This window comes from Scylla paramamosain, chromosome 16 (assembly GCF_035594125.1).
Source record: "Scylla paramamosain isolate STU-SP2022 chromosome 16, ASM3559412v1, whole genome shotgun sequence".
NCBI classification, from domain to species: Eukaryota; Metazoa; Arthropoda; class Malacostraca; order Decapoda; family Portunidae; genus Scylla; species Scylla paramamosain.
Genome location: NC_087166.1, coordinates 10,068,163 through 10,087,500, shown reverse-complemented (window position 1 = coordinate 10,087,500; position 19,338 = coordinate 10,068,163). Strand labels below are relative to the sequence as shown.

Sequence of the window (19,338 nt, the reverse complement as noted above, 5' to 3'; positions counted from 1 at the left end):
GGGGAGAAGAGGAGAGAAGTAGAGAACATCCTTATTCCTCTGTCTCCCTCCATTTTTTCCCTACTCCACCACCTCCTCCTCCTCCTCCTCCTCTTCCTCTTGTAACTCCTCTCTTGTTCCCACTTAAGGACAATTCTCCCTTTCTTTGTGGTCAAGTTGAGGAGGAGGAGGAGGAGGAAGAGGAAGAGGAGAAGGAGAGGAGAGGAGAGGAGAAAGGAAGAAAAGAAATGAAACTAATACGTAAAAAGGAGGAAGAGTTGAAAATAAAGAAATAAATAAAGGAAGGAACGAAAAAGAGAAGAAAGGAGGAACATATAAAGACCGGCAATAATGACACAGGCGCCTGCACGCAGAGTACACATAAATAGAAGGATAGATACACAGTTTATTGACCACAGCAATTTTACTCACGCACACAAAAAAGTACACATACACACGCCCCTAATGACTCGTTTTATTTTCTTTTTAATAACTTTATTGCTTATTTATAGGAAAATGATGATGATGGTAGCAATTGTAATAGACGCGATGAAAAGCAAAGCCCAAACGACTCAGCACTGTCCTGAATTGCAACTCAAGGAAACGAAATCCTCCAGAAGGCACAGAAGAAGAACACCATATACACCATCACTCTTACGTCATCCGCCTACTGACGAAGATCATCCTAATCCACAATACCCACAGTAAACGGTAATCTGGGGCGAAAGGAAAGGAAAAGCAAACTTAAAAGTACGTAAAGCAGTTTCGAATCCCAGACAAACTGAATACCGGAATTTTTAACCTTCTACAGGGAAAGAGTCGCCTGCAGCCCATCAGACCCCCTGCTCACCCCAGAGGCCCTCACGTGGCAGTTCATGACAATTAACGAGGAGGTATGGTAGTTAGGCAGATAGGTAAATACACACACACACACACACACTGAATCCTGGTGATGGTGGTAGTAGTAGTAGTAGTAGTAGTATCATTATTTTCGTAACAGGTAAAGAAGATGGAAAAAAACGAAAGGCGACAACAACCCCAACAACCCCTACTTCCCCTGCCACTCCCCCATCCACACCAGCAACCCCTACCCACCCAAGCCCCACCTCTCCCCACCCCAACGTTCAAGGATCAAGCTGGAGAGGATCATTATATCAAGCAGACGAATATCAAAATAACACGAGCGTTTTCATCAAGCAGGAGGTTAGGTTAAGTTCTGGTGACTCAGCTATCTAATAGTTTAACAGCTGATTCCTTAATTTTGTAATAATCATCATCTTGTCTAAAATGAATAGCCAGTCTGGAAATTAGCTAAGTTATTTCCACCAAGCAAACTACAAACATATATTCAAATCCGGCCAATCACAGCGCGGGAAACAATATAAAGCATGATCTAGCAAGTAACTCACCGCCTCAACTTCCTTCAGTAGTTGGGGGGCGCCTGTTCGCTCTTTTTCTCTCCCATTACAGCTCCCACAGCGCCCCCAGCATCTTGATGACAACTGTGACTTGTTGAATTAAATGTTATCTCTTCACCAAGCACGTGTCACTATAATTCGGTTTGGTTCACTCAGTTAAAATTAGTAAAATAGTGCCCCGCATTACCACTTTCACCACGTCTGGTCTGAAGTAACACTGCCACGGCTCATTGGAGTTTGCCACTGGTAAGGGAACCCGTTGCTATGATAAAATTATTAGTTTATGTTTTATGATTTATCTAAAATAAACTACTGACATTAGACTTATCCCTTTAAGATAATCGAAAAGTGACATATTGCATCAGAATTATTTACAAACTTTATTTAACTTGCATGGCTTTCTGAAGGGTCTCTGTACTGGCCGCTGTTTTGTTGACTCTTAGTAATAAGGACGATACCTGTAGAGCTTTTGTAGATTCAAAAGGCGCCTTTGGCAGAGACAGTAAGGGTGTCATTATGGAGGAACATATTCTCAGGGGTGTCTGAGGTAGACTTTTAGAACAGCTCAGGTTTGGCTCCGGGTTGCCCTCTCCTACCAACCCCTCTCCTACGAGGAACTGAGTCTGGCATTCCGCAAGGAGAGGTAGTTCAATATTTTTTATGGAAAAAAATTGCACACTGGCCATGCTGCTGGGCAGCCAGGCCCTGATCTATGCCAGTGACGTACTCCTCCTGTGCTGCTCCACCTCCCTCCTTAGCATAGCATCGTCTCGGTTATTAGAATTATGTATCCTCTATTTTCTTTTCTTCTCTTACTACACACTCCTTTCTCTTTCTCTCTCTCTCTTAAAAATGTCCTCCTTGTCTTCCTACTCCCATTCCTCTCACTGTCACTCTTAATTTCTGGTTCAGAAGCAGGGAACAGCAACAAAAGTCTCATATAATGATCAGTGTGTCTTATTAATCATTGCACATACAATTTACAAAGTACACATCAGTACAGACAAAAATTATGTTTAAATAAATTTTTGGTGACATGAACACAATAAGAATGAAAAAAAAAAAAAAAAAAAAAAACTGAAACAGTCATTAAAGCTTTCATCAATAATAAAGACTATATATCAGGCTGACAATCACACAAGGAGCAGCCCAGACAAAGCACTGCACATTCACTCAAAGACACACATCATTCACACTTCAAACCCATAGCCCTGTCAGCCACTGGTGGAAAGGGACAGTCTTGTGACCCACCCTATACTGCACCTCAGGAGCTTAGGCATAACACAGTTGGCTGCATACAAGACTCATAAACAACAGATTGCAATTGTCAATCTAAAAATGCAAGAATAAAATTATTGGACTTGTGCAAATTAGAAACCACAGATTATGCAAAATTATCATATTAATAGGAAATCTAAGCATGATAATTGCTAAAAATGCTTTTAAAAATTTGGTATCATCTTATGAGTAATATATCTAATTTTTGCAGTTATGTTTGTGTAGTATTTGCTATAATATCTGTATAAAAATTTAATAACCAGTACACTTCCAAAACCTTCTAAAACCTAACACCACATAAAAGCTGATAAATTCTGTCATTAAGTTTGGCAGCATTTCTTAACCAACCTTTCAATATCACACCTCTTCTACTATGTATGTACATATGCTAATAAATTCTTTGTGATTAAGTTTAGCATCATTTCTTAACCTTTCCTTGCAGCAAGACAGACAAGTGGGAGGCTTAGTTAATGAGAAGGATTTCCCCCTTTCAGATACTCACTGAACATTCATATGGGTCAGTTACCTTATAAAAACATCACATTTCTTAACCTTTCCTTGTGGCAGGCCATACAGGAGTTAGGTCAAGTTAAGGAGACAGTTTTCTTCATTCAGACATCTCACTGAACGCTCATATTAGTCACTTGCATTAAAAAAAAAAAAAAAAAAAAAATTCTTCTGTTGCATAAGTACATGTTATCTGTTCAACAATACACATGCAGGTAACACAGGAATTAATGGTGATGATGACAGTAGTAATGATGGTAATTCTCCACTCATGACTATAAAAAGAGATAATGGTGATGATAATAAAGATTGTTTCTCCACCCCTTTCAGTGAAACAATGACAACAGTGATGGTACTCTCCTCCTCCTCCTCCCTTGCAATCAAAACAGTGACACCAGTAAGTCATGACTAACAATACAATTATCACAATAACATCCTGAGGAAATCACATACCAGCCTTGTGATAATGCCATGACCCATAACAATAACAACAAATAAATAAATAAATGAATAAATAAAGAACATGGTGATAAGTTCAGTAACCAAGTCAAAATTTATCAAAATCTAATAGCAAAAAAAAAAAATAAATAAATAAAAAAAAAAAATAATAAATAAAGAATAAGTAGACTGTAATAAACTCACCAAATGTTGTGGGATGGATCTTTTCATAATCAACAAATCAAAATAAGACAAAAAAAAAAAAAAGTAGAGGATAGTTGCATAATCAACAAAATCAAAAGAGAACAGAATATTTCCATCATCATCACATTAAAATAACACTAATTATTAAAAAGAGAAGTAAAGGATATTTGGATAATCAACAAAACCTTAAAGAAAAAATAAATAAATAAATAAACAAATAAACAAATAAACAAATAAAAAAAATGTCCATGGCGGCCTCAGAAGCATTTGGCAGCCAGGTCCCCGAAGTAGGCAGTGATGGCCTTCTTCTTGGGCCCCATGAAGGTGGTCTCAATGTCCACCGCTCCATCTAGGCCGGCCAGTGCGATCACCTGTGTGGGGGATGTGAACGCTGGTTGAAGGACACGGCTTGGTAAAGAGTTGAAAAGAGAAAGTAAAGGTACGATTTGAGATTTCATTCATTGGGTAAGAGTAAAACAGGGAGGAAAGGAGTAATATGTGACTTCATTGGCTGTGTAAGAGTTAAGCAAAGGAAGTAAAGGTAGGATTGGAGATTTCATTCCTTGTTACATGCAACTTCACTGGTTAGGTAAAAGTAAAACAGAGGAAAGGAAGAAGAAATATGCAACTTCACTGGTTGGGTAAAAGTAATATAGAGGAAAGAAAAGAGTGATATGCAGCTTCATTGGTTGGGTAAAGGTAAAACAGAGAAAGTATATCTCTGACAAACAACATGGTTTAGTAAAGAGTAAAACAGAGGATGTCAAGGTATATGTTGGGCTTCAATGGTTGGGTAAGTATAACAAAGGAGATAAAGATGCAACAACAGATCTCAGCTTCCAAAATATAAAAAAGGGCCTCTTTGCCTGATTGAAAGTGAAAAGAAGGAAGTAACAGTGAAATACAAGTCTAAAAGATATAAAGAAGTGTGAAAACAGACTTCATTGCCTGGCTAGAAATAAGCAAAGGTTAAGTGTGCAATATGGGATCTATGTAAATTTTCCTGAATCAGCAATATAATGGATGTGTTTATGAACTGTACTGTATAACTCATGGCCACTCTCCTTTACCCATCTATCAATCTATATACTGTGCCAGCAATCCCACATGAGGCAGCCCAGACAAGGCACCACACTCACACATCACACAATATTCACACTTAGTCCCTTCCTTTATACAATGAAAAATAGTAACAATATTCAGACTTTCAGCTCCCTCCTTTATACACTGAAAAAAGTGACACAGAGAAAAGACTTAATAGAAATGCCACACAGCCCCCAGCATCCTCCACTACCTGGCACACATCACTGTTGCGGGGCAGGTAGAGTGCCACGTTGGGTGTGATGCTCTGGGCAGCCCTGAGCAGGCGGGCGCAGTTCATAGTGCCACCCAGATGGTACACATTGTACACCTCCTCCTCCAGGTACTCCATGCCCCCCCACGGAGGACTCAGGTACACCACGTCAGCCTGGGAACATCAGAAGAATGTGGCCCTTGTCTATTTTTTATTTTACCAGTACATTTATTAACACTACCATATTCATTTGCAAGAAAAATAAATACAAAAAGTAAACATAACCTTACAATCTCAAGGGAAGCCAAGAGACTCAGTGTGCACCACTAGTGTCCCCTCTTACCTCACTTTGAGGTAAGACAGTCATTCAGAAAGGAAAAAAAAAATACACATGACAAGTAAACATAACCACATAATCTCAAGGGAAGCTAAGAAACTCAACACCACAGAGTAAAGTTCCCCCTGAGCTGAATGTGGACAGGAGGACTCACCTTGAGGGAGGACGCCAGCTTGAAGAAGTTCCCCACCCTGAAGTCAATGCGGTCTGCCACGCCATACACCTGTGCATTGTGCCGCGCCAGCTCCACCTTCCTTGGGTCCTTGTCAATGGCTATCACTGCAGGAGGAGAACAGGGTGCAGTTGTGAGTGTCTTCTCATAACTAATGGCAGAGTGGCAAACAATAATACTATATCTCTCACCTATATGGATTTTAATATGCCTAAGCAGTTAATGTATAGAAGAAAGATACTGATGCTCCCCTACTTATGAAGATCCGGAGATATGAACAAGAGGCCTGGCTCAGAAGAAATCCCGAGTCACCTGTAACATCAAGATCTAGACGTGCCATGTTGTTTACACTGCTGCACAGCTGCTTCATACCAAAATTTAATGTGAGGACAAAACACACACTCACACAGTACTTGGCTCTGTGGCTGCCATAAATAAGTGTTTTTCAGTGTTTCCAATATCCCAAATTTTGCAGTCCTTGAATTTAGCACTATAGCTCTTTGTAGGGAAGCAAATGGAAAACTCAAGACAGGGTGGAATCAAAAGCCTTTCGTCTCATCAACTCCTCTCCTCTAACTGACTGTCTTCAGCCTCTCTCTCTCACTGCCACAATGTTGCATCTCTAGCTGTCTTCTACTGCTATTTTCATGCTAACTGCTCTTCTGATCTTGCTAACTGCATGCCTCCCCTCCTCCCACGGCCTCGCTGCACAAGACTTTCTTCTTTCTCTCACCCCTATTCTGTCCACCTCTCTAATGCAAGAGTTAACCAGTATTCTCAATCATTCATCCCTTTCTCTGGTAAACTCTGGAACTCCCTGCCTGCTTCTGTATTTTCACCTTCCTATGACTTGAATTCCTTCAAGAGGGAGGTTTCAAGACACTTATTCATCAATTTTTGACTACTGCTTTGACCCTTTTATGGGACTGGCATTTCAATGGGCATTTTTTTTATTGGATTTTTGTTGCCCTTGGCCAGTGTCCTTCCTACATAAAAAAAAAAAAGAGAAAGTACTGTATACCAAAAATATTCTACAAATTAATGACCTATGAACATAATGACTTATGAAGAGCTACCTGGAACCTAACACATTTGTATACCTGGGAGCATTTGTATTCATATATTACTCCCAATTCCTGTGTAGTGTGAACAGGTGAACATATCCAGACACATCCACATCCCCACAGTAACTCACCCTGGCCACAGGTCTTGGCTAGCTGTATGGCATTACCGCCAGCCCCACACATGGCATCCACGGCCACTGCACTCCTACACCGCCGTGCCTGGTGGGCCGCCAGGAACTCAGGTGTGACTGAATACCATGACTCTAGACAGGAAAAGAAAGATCAGATGTGGTGGTACTCTGTAATATCTTTCTCCTTCTTCCTCTCTCTCTCTCTCTCTCTCTCTCTACTCTTACTGAGGTGAAAAGTTAATGTCTCAGAAGAACTGATGCTGTAAAATTGTATCTTTTCTAGTCTATTTTTGGTGAAAGAATTTGAGATCTCACAAGAAATGACACTGTAAAATCATATCTTTTCTCCTACACACAAAAGATTTCAAAACACACTTCATAATTTCAGATAACCTTTAGGACTCCACTCTTTGAGGACTGGCACCTGCAGTATACCTTTTTTCAGCCTTTCTGTTCCCCTTGGCCAGTGCCTTTCTTGCATAATAACAATGAAAATAGCAATAACAGTTTCACCCATGAGCCTCACCACTGTCAAGTTTGATGCCTTGGTCATAGTTGAGGAACAGCCTGTACCGCTGAGCCCAATACTTCTGAATGTCTTTGGAGAGATCCAAGGGTAAACTGCTTCCCTTTTCCCAGTAGGAGAGACACTGGCACCCTGAGATGATCCTATTCCACACCTCCACTTCACCATCCGAGTCCTGGTGTGGTGTGGATGGCAGTGAGGTGGAGGTGGAGGAGTTGGAAATTGGTTAAGTTAGGTCAGGATGATATGTAAATAATGTAACTCTTACCTTTTCTGGTCTAAAGTGTTTAGCCTCTTATCCTTGTTATTTCAGTCTTTTTTCCTTGTCATTTCAGCCTATGGTCCTAGTAATTCCAGCCTTCATGATATATATTACATTACTGCTGACTGAGATTGTATGAGGAACTTAAGAAAGAAAAGTCTCATCTGTTTTATCCTCCTTGCTTATGCCAGCTACCTGTGTTTGTCTGGAGGTAGTAGAGTTTTCCTTGCCATAAATAAAGGGATTCATGTCTACATCTACTACCTTTGTTTGCCTGGAGGTGCTGGAGTTATCCTTGGTGACACAGAAGTTCCCATCCTTGTCAAAGGTGATCTCTGCAGCCTGCCACTCCACCTCACTATGTGCACTGCTATCTCCACTCTCACCACTCTGCAAAGATCACACACACTCATGTACATCTTAGAGAAAAATTTTTAACTGCAAAATTTTTTTACTTTTTTTTTACAGGTCTGGACCTTAATCATAAAAAATTAAAAAATTTTCAATCTAAAAAACTTCTATCAGATAATAGGGACATGTTCCTTACTTAAAGAAGAACCACTGTATATCTGTAAAATATTCTTTTGGCCTTAGTAGTGGTGCATAGATAATAACCATATTTAACTTTCAAAAGAAATTAAGACATTAAAAAAAACATTTTATCAATTGATATATACTTTGTATATCAATATTCTTTTAATTTTCATGATTTAATTACCTGTGATCTGTGAGGAAAAATTTTTAATAGCAAATTTTTTTGTACAGATCCAGGCATTTACAGGACAAACAGTCATGAGAATCTGGCTAATCATTTCTGAGGCCTTTGAAAATAGTGATGGTGACAGAGCAGAATGTTCCTGAATACAGGTCATAGACATCTTCCAGTCACCTTGCCAAGATGCAGGACACGGGCAGTGAGGTGCGGCCTGCTGTCCTCCATGCTGCCCTCCTCCCTCACCACCTCTTGGTACACCCTCTGGGGCTTCCTTGGGTCAGGCTCCAGATTCACCTGAGGGGGAGGAAATGTGGAATTACTCTTACAGCCAACATTGCCTCCTTCTCTGCTGGCTTTCCTTCATATTCCTCTTTATGTATTCAGGAACCCAGCCAAGGAAGAAAATAATAAAATGAATATATAAATAAAAAATAAAAAATAACTGGCTATCTATCCATCTATATACCAAGCCAGCAATTCCACACATGGCAGCCAAGACAAAGCACCATACACTCACACACTCATACACACATCACTCACACTCTACACCACATCGGCTGCTGGTGGAAAGGAACAGACTCATGGACCATCGTACTACACCCCAAAATACATAACTAAATGCTGTACAACAAAGAGAACTAAAAGAAAAGGCAACTCGTGATGCCATTCTGAAAAAAAAAGGACCAGCAAACATCCAAGATTCTAGTTTCTGAATTGTCCTTTAACTCTTCATGAGCAGGAGAAAATGCAGAAACAGGAAGGAAAATCCAGAGTCTAGCAGTAAGATATGAAAGAATGAAGATATTGCTCAAATCTTGCATTAGTAAAGAGGATAGAACAGGGGTGAGGGTAAGTAGAAAGTCTTGTGTGTCTATGCATCAAATTTTCTAAGTAGAAGTTAAGAAGTAGCAGTAAATAGTAGCAGCAGTAGCAGCAAACAGTAGCAGCAGCACTGAAACAGTAGCAGTAGTAGCAGTAGTAGTATATAGTAGTAGTAGTAGACACAGCATTAGTAAGGATTGGCAGGTTAAGGAAATGAAAGGGAGTACAACTTACTCTGTGCATGACCTTCCCTCTCAGCTGTACAGTGCAGGATGGGGACACATTTGGGACCTGCTCCTTCAAGAACCTGTGGAACCTCCTCTGATGACGCTTGATGTTCTTTCCATCACCAGAGAAACTGTCAAGACACACACACACACACACACACACATCAGTTCACTTAAGGTTGTTATGAAGTGAGCTTAATCTAACTTTAAATGAAGGGTAAAATTCTGGTATTAATTTGTACTTAATGTAGCATAAGTTTACACAAGTCATCAGGTTCTCTCTCTCTCTCTCTCTCTGAGAGAGTTTATTCTATGTTCAGTAAATTTGTCCATTTATCTATCTGTGGGAAACCTTTCACTAGTATCCAACATATCAGTTATGGCTTTGAAATAATGCAGGGTGAATGGAGCAGACCCAATGATCACAATGTTAGTGCCACGTCATTAAGGAGCTTTACAAGAAGATTAGATAAATTTACAGATGAGAATGACAGGTGGAAATAGGTAGGTATGCTTCATGCAGGTACTGCCATGTGTAGGCCTGACAGCTTTTTGCAGCTTCTATCCTTTTCTTAAGTTTTTATGTACTGCAGCTGGAGGCCAGACCCACCTTGGCTCAGGCAAAGGCAGCCACCGCACACCAAACACAACGGGAGGGAATTGAAGCTCAATCTCTGTGAGGGAACAACACAAGGCTCTTAGACTATGATGTAACTTACTGCCAAATGAATGCTGTCAGTAACTAAATGTTGAGTTTTCACATTTATATCATCCTTAGTCTGTTGCTTGAAATGCTTCATACTCTCATAAGGATTACAGATGACTCAGTTTGCACAATTTTTTTAGCATGAATTCAGTTTAACACGGCAAATATATTCACACGGTACATATGTTAATATTTAGGAGTTTTCTTCTGCATTTCTAACATTTTAGCATTTACATTTAGAGTTAGAATTAATAAACCATGGATAAATGTATGAATTAGTATTATTCACTTACCAGGTACATAAATAGATTTAAGAATAGTGCAACTTAACACATTAAATCCCCTAATCTCTCTTGTCCCATATCCTTTTTACACAATTTCTGGTTAAATGAAACCTACAAGTCCTTATGTTATCATGTAAGCTGAGATGCACATGTTTGAAGAGATTTATTGACAAAATAGTGCAATTAAACAGGTCAAATCCCCTAAGCTTTTTTATCCCTTTAGTTTTCAAGTCCTTTTTACACAATTTCAGGTTATATGAAGCCTGCAAGTCCCTACATATAGTGTGAACTGAGAAGTATCTCTGCATCAACCAAGAGGCACCTATATTTTCATCTGTATTTCTCTGTTTTTTTTACACAATTTGTTTATATGATGCATGCAAGTCCCCTAAATATTGTGTGAACCAAGAGGCACATGTATTTTCTAAGGCCACTAACCTGAGGCTGCCAGGAGGCCCAGGTTGGCGAAATGACGGACAGTCATGGGCACCACCACGTCCTTCATGGTCCTGAGACAGAACTTGGCAATTCGGGGAAGGTAACGCTCCAGGTTGATCCTCTGATCAAAAGTGAATCCATCAAACTTGTACTTCAGTCTCTTTCTCTCACCAGGCACCTCCTCTGTCACGGAGCTCTCATACTCAATGACTGTGAGGGAGATGAGGTTCAAGTGAGTGAATGGGGAAATAGGAGTGGGGCCATTGGGAAAATAAAAGCAAGTGGCAAAAATTAACACTAGTGAGGTCTTTAGGGGAAAAATAAGAGTGATTGGGGTTATGAAGGGAAGATGTTAAGTTAGTGAGGAAAAAATAGTGATTGAGGCAAGTTGGTGAAGCCAAGGGGGAAATGAAAGTGAGTGACACTATGAGGGATAAAAATAATGTGGAGCCATAAGGGAAAAATGAAAACGAGCAAGGCCACAAGAGGGAAAAATAATATAGGTATGACTGGGAAAAAATGGAAGTGAGGCCATGAGGAGAAAACAGAAACAAGTACATGAAAAAAACATGCATAAGAAGACAACAGTACCTGCAATGCCAGGAAGAGCCACATTGAGGAAGTGCAGGGCAGTGAAGGACAGGAAGATACTCTGAAGACTCACAGCAGCCCTGTCCAGAGAGGACCTGCAGTCTGCCAGCAATCTCCCGAGGCGTGTGTGTGGCTCACTCAATGCTTGAAACTCAGCTTGCCTCTCTTGGTTTCTTTGGTACCTCTTCAAAAATATTCTTTCACATTCCCTTGAGTCATCAATGAATACTTGAAAGGCATCCTCCTCCTCCTCATCTAATTTCCTGTCATCCGCCACAGCGGTCCTAATGTTCTCTTTCTCTGAGGGTCTAGGGAGTGCCTCACAAGTCCCTGCTGGCTCTAGAGTTACAGCAGTTGCTTCATGGGACTCAAAGGCCAGAGAGGGAGATCCAGGGACTGCTCTGTGGGGTTCAGGAGACACTGTGGGCCTCTCAGTTGGTTGGGGAACTTCACTCTGCACAGCTGTCTTTCCCTGCACATACTGGAGGGCCCAGCTTGTCCCCTGAAACCTGTGCAAATTTCACCCCAAGCACTGTATTAGTTGATCACACCTAACCATGTACCCTAGGGTGTATGACAACGCAGAGTCGTTGTAATGTCCAACTGCAGTAACGGACTGAAATTCTGATAAACATTTAATGCGAATAACAAACCAAAATTGGCATAATAAACTCACCACTCATGCAACCAATGGAATTTTAATAAAAATTCATTCATAATAACAAACTGAAACTCACAAGAATAACTCAACATCTGTGAGAGCTGCTGCTCCCCTATCCACCACCTGTCCCTTCCTACCTTTTTTATTTCCCCTCCCTTCTTTCATCCTGTGTCAAACCTCCCTCCCTGTGACTCCCCTGCCCCAGTCAGAGATAAGGGACAAGGGAGTGATACACACTTTCTCTCTCTCCCTCTCATTTCATCTTTTCTCATTCTTTCTGACTCTTATTTAGGTAATTAATTTTCCTTCACAATCAGTCTCATTCTTTTTAGCAATCCTTAGGATTGTTCTTAAAACTTTCACACACACACACACACACACACAGAGATATATATATATATATATATATATATATATATATATATATATATATATATATATATATATATATATATATATATATATATATATATATATATATATATATATATATATATATATATATATATATATGTGTGTGTGTGTGTGTGTGTGTGTGTGTGAGATTTCCTGTATATATTTGTGTTATCTCCAATGTAGCAGTGCAAATGTGCTCGTTTTGATGTACATTTTCTAAAATTATGGAATTTTTTGTTATTTTCTGGTTTCCTGGAAGCAATTATTTTTTTCCCCTAGGTTCTTCAGTCACCATAAGGCACATTTGCCATAATGAATGCTACTCATGCATTGGAAGAAATCATGTTCGTCATTGCATCCACTACTGTATCTTGGTCAGCTCACACCCTGAACTGTGCAAGTGTCCCCTCAAGCAAAGTGTTGGAAGTTGATCACACATAACCATATATCTTAGGCATAAAAAAAAAAAAAACATTAAAAGAAGGCCTCTCTCAGATAAAGAGATAAAGAAGTGAAGATGCATCATATAAAAACATACATAATACCTATTTATCTGTATACTAGGCCAGCAATCCCTCATGGGGCAACACACACACACACACACACACACACACACACACACACACACACACACACACACACACACACACACACACACACACACACACACACACAATCACTCACACTCTTAATGCAGTAAAAGTAAAACAAGAGATGCCTCTCACTTGATAGTATCTTTTTTCCTTCTTCTCCTCTTGGAAGTCTTGTGCTCCTGGCTGGCTGAGACACTGACACCAGAAGCATTGAGAGCCTCCTCCTGTGTGCTCTCCTCACTACCACTCCACTCCACTACTGCACCTGTCTCCTCAGATGCATGTGGCTCTGTCCTCTCATCCTTACATGGCACAGCTTCCTGACCTTCCCTGCTACTGTCACCTTGAGGGATGGGTGAACTCTCCAGCTCTTCATGATTGGTTGTTCCAGTGCCATTTTCCCGGGTTCCTTCTCTCGTATCTTCTGTTTGTTCCTGTGATTTGAGCTTGTTTGCTTTGTCATGTATTGTGGATGTGTTTGTTATGGTTTGAGAGTTTCTTGTATCATCACTCAGTTTTGTGGTGTTTGTCTCAGCCTCTATAGCAGCAGTTTCAATGTGGAAATCAATACCAGCCTCCGTCTTAAAGAATGCATCAAGATCTTGGCTGCTCTCAACACCAGAACTGTGCAGGAAAGTCCGTAGGTGCACCAGGTACCTCTTCTTTGTGTGCTTGGCATACAGGTCATCCAGCATCTTTCTGTCCGCACCTCCTTTTGTGTCACTGGTGCCATCAAGTGTAGCATTCACATTAGCATTCACACTTTCATCCTTCTTCCCCCATGACTCATTATCCCTGGGTATCTGCTCTGCACGTTCACCTACACTATCAATATCACCATTTAGAAAGTCGTAAAACTCTGTCATATCAAACTCTGAGTCAGAGGAACTGTCTTTATCCCCAGTGGCCTCAGCTGCTTTTTTACACACATTGGTCTCTGTATTGCTCCCAAGTTGGCTGGTCCCTGTGGTGTCTTCTTGCAGCTCACTGACCCCCAGCTCCTCAGTAATCCAAGGCAGCACCTCTGGATAATCTTGTAAGTAAGAGTCGTGCCACACAATATACTCTGGAGTGCAGTGTCCCCGGTACTTGTGGACCCAGGACAAGGGTATCAGAACCTCCTTCCAGACCTCCCAGTACTCCAGCCATGCACTCCACACCTCTGATTCAATCCCTGGAGGCCTTAAGTCATCCTGGAAAAATTGGTGAAGTTATTAGTGTGTTTTTGTTGTGGATCAGTGTTGTTTCTCTTATTTTAATCCTTTCAATGAAGTATACAACACATCACAACATTAAAAGCACAACCACAAATCTGTAGGAAAAAATGAGTTAAGTTATAACTGTATTTTTGTTATGGATCAACACCATTTCTCTTGTTTTAATCCTTTCAATGTGATATACAGCACATCACAACACTTAAAGTATGGTGCCAAATCTATACAGGAACCTACAGGAAAGAAAAAAAAGAGCTTAGATGAACAGATTTTATAATTTCCTTCCAGTACAGAAAGTTTTGAGATAGCTATAAAACAAAGTTGTCAAACTGAAATGCTGAAAAATCTAAAGATATGATCCTCTTAAAAATACAGTAATGATTTAATTAGGAGAAAACAAAAAAATAAATAAATAAATAAAATAAATAAATAAGTAAATGCTTACTGTGTTGCCTTCCAAGGGAGTGAGTGAGTTGTCAGGTGCAGTGTTCTGGCCACCTACATCAGCCTGAAGGTTTGAACACTTATTACTCATAGGCAACTGTCAGGTGGTGTGTGAGTCAAGAGGAGAGACAACGAGTGTGTGGGGAGGAGAATGCTAAAGATGGATCTACCCAGCCAGAGAAAGTGAGGAAGACCTGATGGAAAGTTTACAGATGCAGTGAAAGAAGATACACTTGTAATGGACGTGACTGAGGAAGCCACAGGAGACAGCACACTGGAAAAGGCTGATCTGCTGTGGTGATTCCTGACACAAGCATGTGATAAAAAATATATTCAAAAAGTTTAAATATAGGGCACTTATGCAGTAATTAGTAGACAACATGATATACTGACATATTCATCACTGGTGCACCACTGGGAACTCTGAGTAATGCAGCCAATACTTCTGTTACTCTCACAAACCAGCGTGAATACTCATGAACACTGCACTGACAGAACACACTCCCTTGCCTGGTGTCCAGTGCTGGGGACCGGAGTTTCCTCCACACCCTCCTGAGGCTTACTGCTCTTCTTGCTGGCTTTGGACACCTTGCTCTTCCTCTCCCCATACTCCCTGGTGAAGAGAACAGCTTAGAATTATACTGCAGAAGTGAGAAAACCTTCCTTACACTAAATAATAAGTGAAGGGAAAAAAATATTAATACCATTTCAATCGTGACAAGAAGAGGAATGAAAGACATGAGGAAATCTTCCTTACACTACACTAAATAATAAGCAAAAAGGTAAGGGTATTGAAGTGTTCAGGAAAACACACACCTATCTATAGGTTTTACTATACATAAAAACCTTAGTACACACAACTGGAAACAGAGTAACACATGTCAGAATTTAAATATCCAGAACAATAAGTACAACAGTGTACACATTAAGGATAATCACTTAACAACAAGACCCACAAGATTACAAATTACCAGTATGCAGTCATAAGAAGCCTTGAGACAGGAGCAAGAACCCTACCTATATGGAGGTATTTGTCCCAATGCTGCTAGGTACGCTAACACCCAAGACCTTACCTCCTAATCCTCATGACAAGAAGAACGAAAGGGAGAAAAGAGAACCTTCCTTACACCAAATTACAAAGAGGAAATAATACTGATACCACTCTGATAACAACAAGAAGAGGAATAAGAGAAGAGAGAAAATTGGCAGTCCCCTTCCTTACCCAATGTACACTGCTGACAGGTAACACTCTATCTTGTGTGTCTCCACTGCTGGCTGGTCTTGTGGCTTCTTCGGGTCCTTTGGGGAGGAGAACCAGGGAATGCCATCACTCCAGGAACCAGGGAGCCACGACCACACAGAGAAGCCTTGGTCAGGAGCAGCCCCTTCCTCTCCTGCCTCCTGGCCATCATGAGCTTTGGGACTCTCCACCTGCACCTTGCTTGGGCGGAAGCGGAGGGTGGCATGGCGCAGCCCCACCCACTCAGTTGACACGTAGTGGGGCACTGCCATCGTGTGTGCTGCCGATGGAGAGCATGTGAGGTTACAAGACACTTATCCTCAAATTTTGGATGATCCTTTTGACTTCTCTTTTGGGACTGGCACTTCACTTTTTTTTTTTTTTGTCCATTGACAGTGTACCTCTTACATAAAAGTATATGAGTAAATAAACTAGAAAATATAAAAATGTAGTGTGGCTTAATCTCTTTTATTGCTACGGGTATTCTTTGTCAATCTCCACTGCAGCTGTGTGTGTGGAGACATGAGACAAAAGAGAGAACAGATTAATTTTGTCTTTTTGGGTTACAGAAATACTCAAGGAAGTTTAATATAAAAATAAGTATTGCTTGTGTGGAATCAGAGAAGACAAAACACAGAAAAGGTTAATTTTTTCTGTACTTCTGAAATATTTAAAGAAGTTTAATACAAAAATCAACATCTAAAATGCTGTTTGTGTGAAGACAGTTTATGAACTCTTTCTTCTCTCCTTTTTTTGTGAAATTTTACCCAAAGAGGCACAGCCAAGCAGGGCTGCCATTAAAGCAAAAAAAAAATAAATAAAATGATTTTACATACACAAATTTTGTTTTATATCATATTGATAAATAAGATCTCTATATGTACAGACCTCCTTCATGCATGCATGCATACATACATACATACATACAGAGAGAGAGAGAGAGAGAGAGAGAGAGAGAGAGAGAGAGGAGAGAGAGAGAGAGAGAGAGAGAGAGAGAGAGAGAGAGAGAGAGAGAGAGAGAGAGAGAGAGAGACTTCTGGTGTATGATATTTATCTACTAAAATCCCTTAAATTGACATGTGGCTTTTGCTAAAATATTAAGGGTAGGAAGGCTGCATCATCAAGTAGGGAGCTGTCTTTACATATACATAAAAAATGTAAAAGTAGTCAAGTCTGACCTGTTCATTTCCTGTACAGCACAAGTTAACACAGGCTTTGTCCCACTGCACCAGCCTGCATCAACATGACCTTCAGGTAACACCTCAAATCTTCTGTTTCACTCTATAACTTTTAATTGCTTATTTAAACTGATTTACATGGAAATAAGAGAAATAATAAAAAAAATAAAACTCCCAAAAAACAATAAAACCCAAAAAACCCAGTGGGTTAAGTTAAAAATTTTTTTTCAACCCTGCACACAAGGTGGGCCTCCGCTATTCCCAGCACCTCGTCTCTGGTGGAGCACGGTGTTCAGAGTTGGTTGTGCTGGTGTGTCCAGGGGTACGTGGCTCATTGGGTGGTGAATTATAGGTTAGGTTATCAAAATACATTAGACATAACCTTTTGACTGCAATTTGGTGCATCTTTCCTTAATTACTTATCATCCTGAGGCACCTTTATTTGCTCTACAGCCACTTCTAATCTTTAAACAAGGTAGAAACTGCAAAATCTATTCTTTTTTATACTTTCTTGTAGATGCTTATAAAGATTACATGCATTACTTCTGGTGCTGTTAATTGTTTCATATTACAGTGGAAGGGTTCATTTAATTCTAATTTATCTATGTCCCAGGCTGGTGATCTGCCACTGTGCTCCCTGCAATTCATGAGTACGGGGCGAGGGTGTGATTGGACTAGAACTAGGAACTCCTTCTCTGGTGTTCAGTGTCATGGTGATGCATCCAGGGATAAGTGGCTCTTTACATACTGCATTATAGGTTAGGTTAGGTTATCAGGACACATTAGGTTCAATTAAAAAGCTGAATTTCACCACTTTCCCTTGCCCACAGCCCAGAGACAAGACTTTGGCCAAGTTTGTTGCATGGGGAATGAGGCTGGGTTGTGAGTCCCTGCAGGCAACAACCACCTCAAGTCAGGAGCAAGCAGGAACTCCTTACCTGACCCACAATACTTGCACTATATAATTCCTCCACTCATTACTTCCTTGTGAGCTGTTCCTCTTGTATCGCTTCTTAGGTCATCCACTCCTTGCTTCTGTTGTTTTTAGTGATTTTTTTGCTCTATTACAATGCTTCTTCAGTGCTGTACTCCCAACTTGTTTTAAATACCTCAACATACGTATTTCACCACTTTTCTGATTCAGCTTCATCTCAATACTCTGCAACTATATTTTCTGTTACCTACACCTCCTCAGTAACCATAATTCGTTGCCTAACCTCTCATACCTACACTACATCAATCATTCAGTATCCAGTTCTGATCTGCACCTCCCCAGTAACCATGAATAGTTTGAGTTCGTGTTTCTGAATGGTCCAAGTTAGGCCTACCCTCTCGATCACACTCTCGCCCGCTACTACCAAATTCTCTCCTCTCAGGCCTAATCAGAGGAAAGTCCGACTGGTATAATATTACGGTGTATTCTTGCAGTTTTACTCAACACCCAGCCTCTGTTTTGCTACTATAGCTGTATAAGCACACTCGTTCTCGTATTATGGTGCTTACCTGTGAATTCTACTGGTTTACGAGGGATACAACAGCATATATTCAAGATTCTCCTCTTACGCTATACGTTTTGTCCACTTTTTTCCGCCCTAGTGTCTAAAGGGAGGGTGTATGTAAATATTTGTGTCCTAAGATTTTGCAATAAACAAGTATGATAGTGGTAAAACTATAATTTTGTCATAAAAAAACCAGCATAAATTAAAAGAAATCCATGAAATGTAAGTTAAAGTTGATATTTAGTAATACGTAAAGTAAAGAGGGAGAGAGTGTATAAAGTTCTCTTCACATGATACCACCATGTGTTTCTTGTGATTTAATTGTAACCAATCAGACATTTAGTGGCGTGGCAAGGGGTTCTGCTGCGCGGCCAGACTTGTAGGACAGGAAAAATTATCGCGCTACTACGGTGTTGCCACCAAAAGATACTCTGGCGTCGCCATGGGAGCCTCGTGTGAAGGGAGTCTAACTACATTAGGTAAAGTTAAAAGTGTGGGGGGGTAAAGTTTTAAAATATATGTAGTTGTATAATAGAGTGCAACAAGTGAAGGCAGAAAGAGAAGAGTATGACCTGATTGTAGCGAGAGAGGTCATGAGACAGACTACTGTTACCTCTACTACTACAACAACTACTACTACTACTACTACTACTACTACTACTACTACTACTATTACCACTATCACCACCACTACCCCACCACCACCATCACCTGCAGTCC

General features: G+C 40.4%; 2 protein-coding genes across 3 annotated transcripts in view; both read right to left on the bottom strand.

Annotated features, from left to right (window-relative positions):
• The window catches only part of LOC135107988 (uncharacterized), a 93,401-nt gene extending 89,472 nt beyond the window's left edge, over window positions 1–3,929 (bottom strand). The window contains exon 1 of the mRNA XM_064018502.1: window positions 1,389–3,929. The gene's annotated coding sequence lies outside the window, so the exon portion shown is untranslated. The remainder of the gene's footprint in view (window positions 1–1,388) is intronic.
• Window positions 3,923–19,282, bottom strand: LOC135107987 (uncharacterized). 2 transcript variants are annotated; one of them, XM_064018498.1, is made up of 16 exons: window positions 18,623–19,282; window positions 15,924–16,221; window positions 15,212–15,314; window positions 14,703–14,765; window positions 13,176–14,236; window positions 11,394–11,902; window positions 10,803–11,012; window positions 9,985–10,048; window positions 9,382–9,505; window positions 8,500–8,619; window positions 7,875–8,000; window positions 7,349–7,523; window positions 6,823–6,954; window positions 5,610–5,734; window positions 5,119–5,292; window positions 3,923–4,195 (listed from the first exon to the last, which is right to left on the bottom strand). In XM_064018498.1, exons 2-16 carry the CDS (start codon window positions 16,211–16,213, stop codon window positions 4,082–4,084), a joined length of 3,390 nt encoding a protein of 1,129 aa, XP_063874568.1. In that variant the 5' UTR covers window positions 16,214–16,221; window positions 18,623–19,282; the 3' UTR covers window positions 3,923–4,081. The 2 variants fall into 2 exon arrangements, with proteins under 2 accessions (XP_063874568.1, XP_063874569.1); XM_064018499.1 differs by lacking the exon at window positions 18,623–19,282 and adding an exon at window positions 17,120–18,611.
• Window positions 19,283–19,338: the final 56 nt, after the last annotated feature.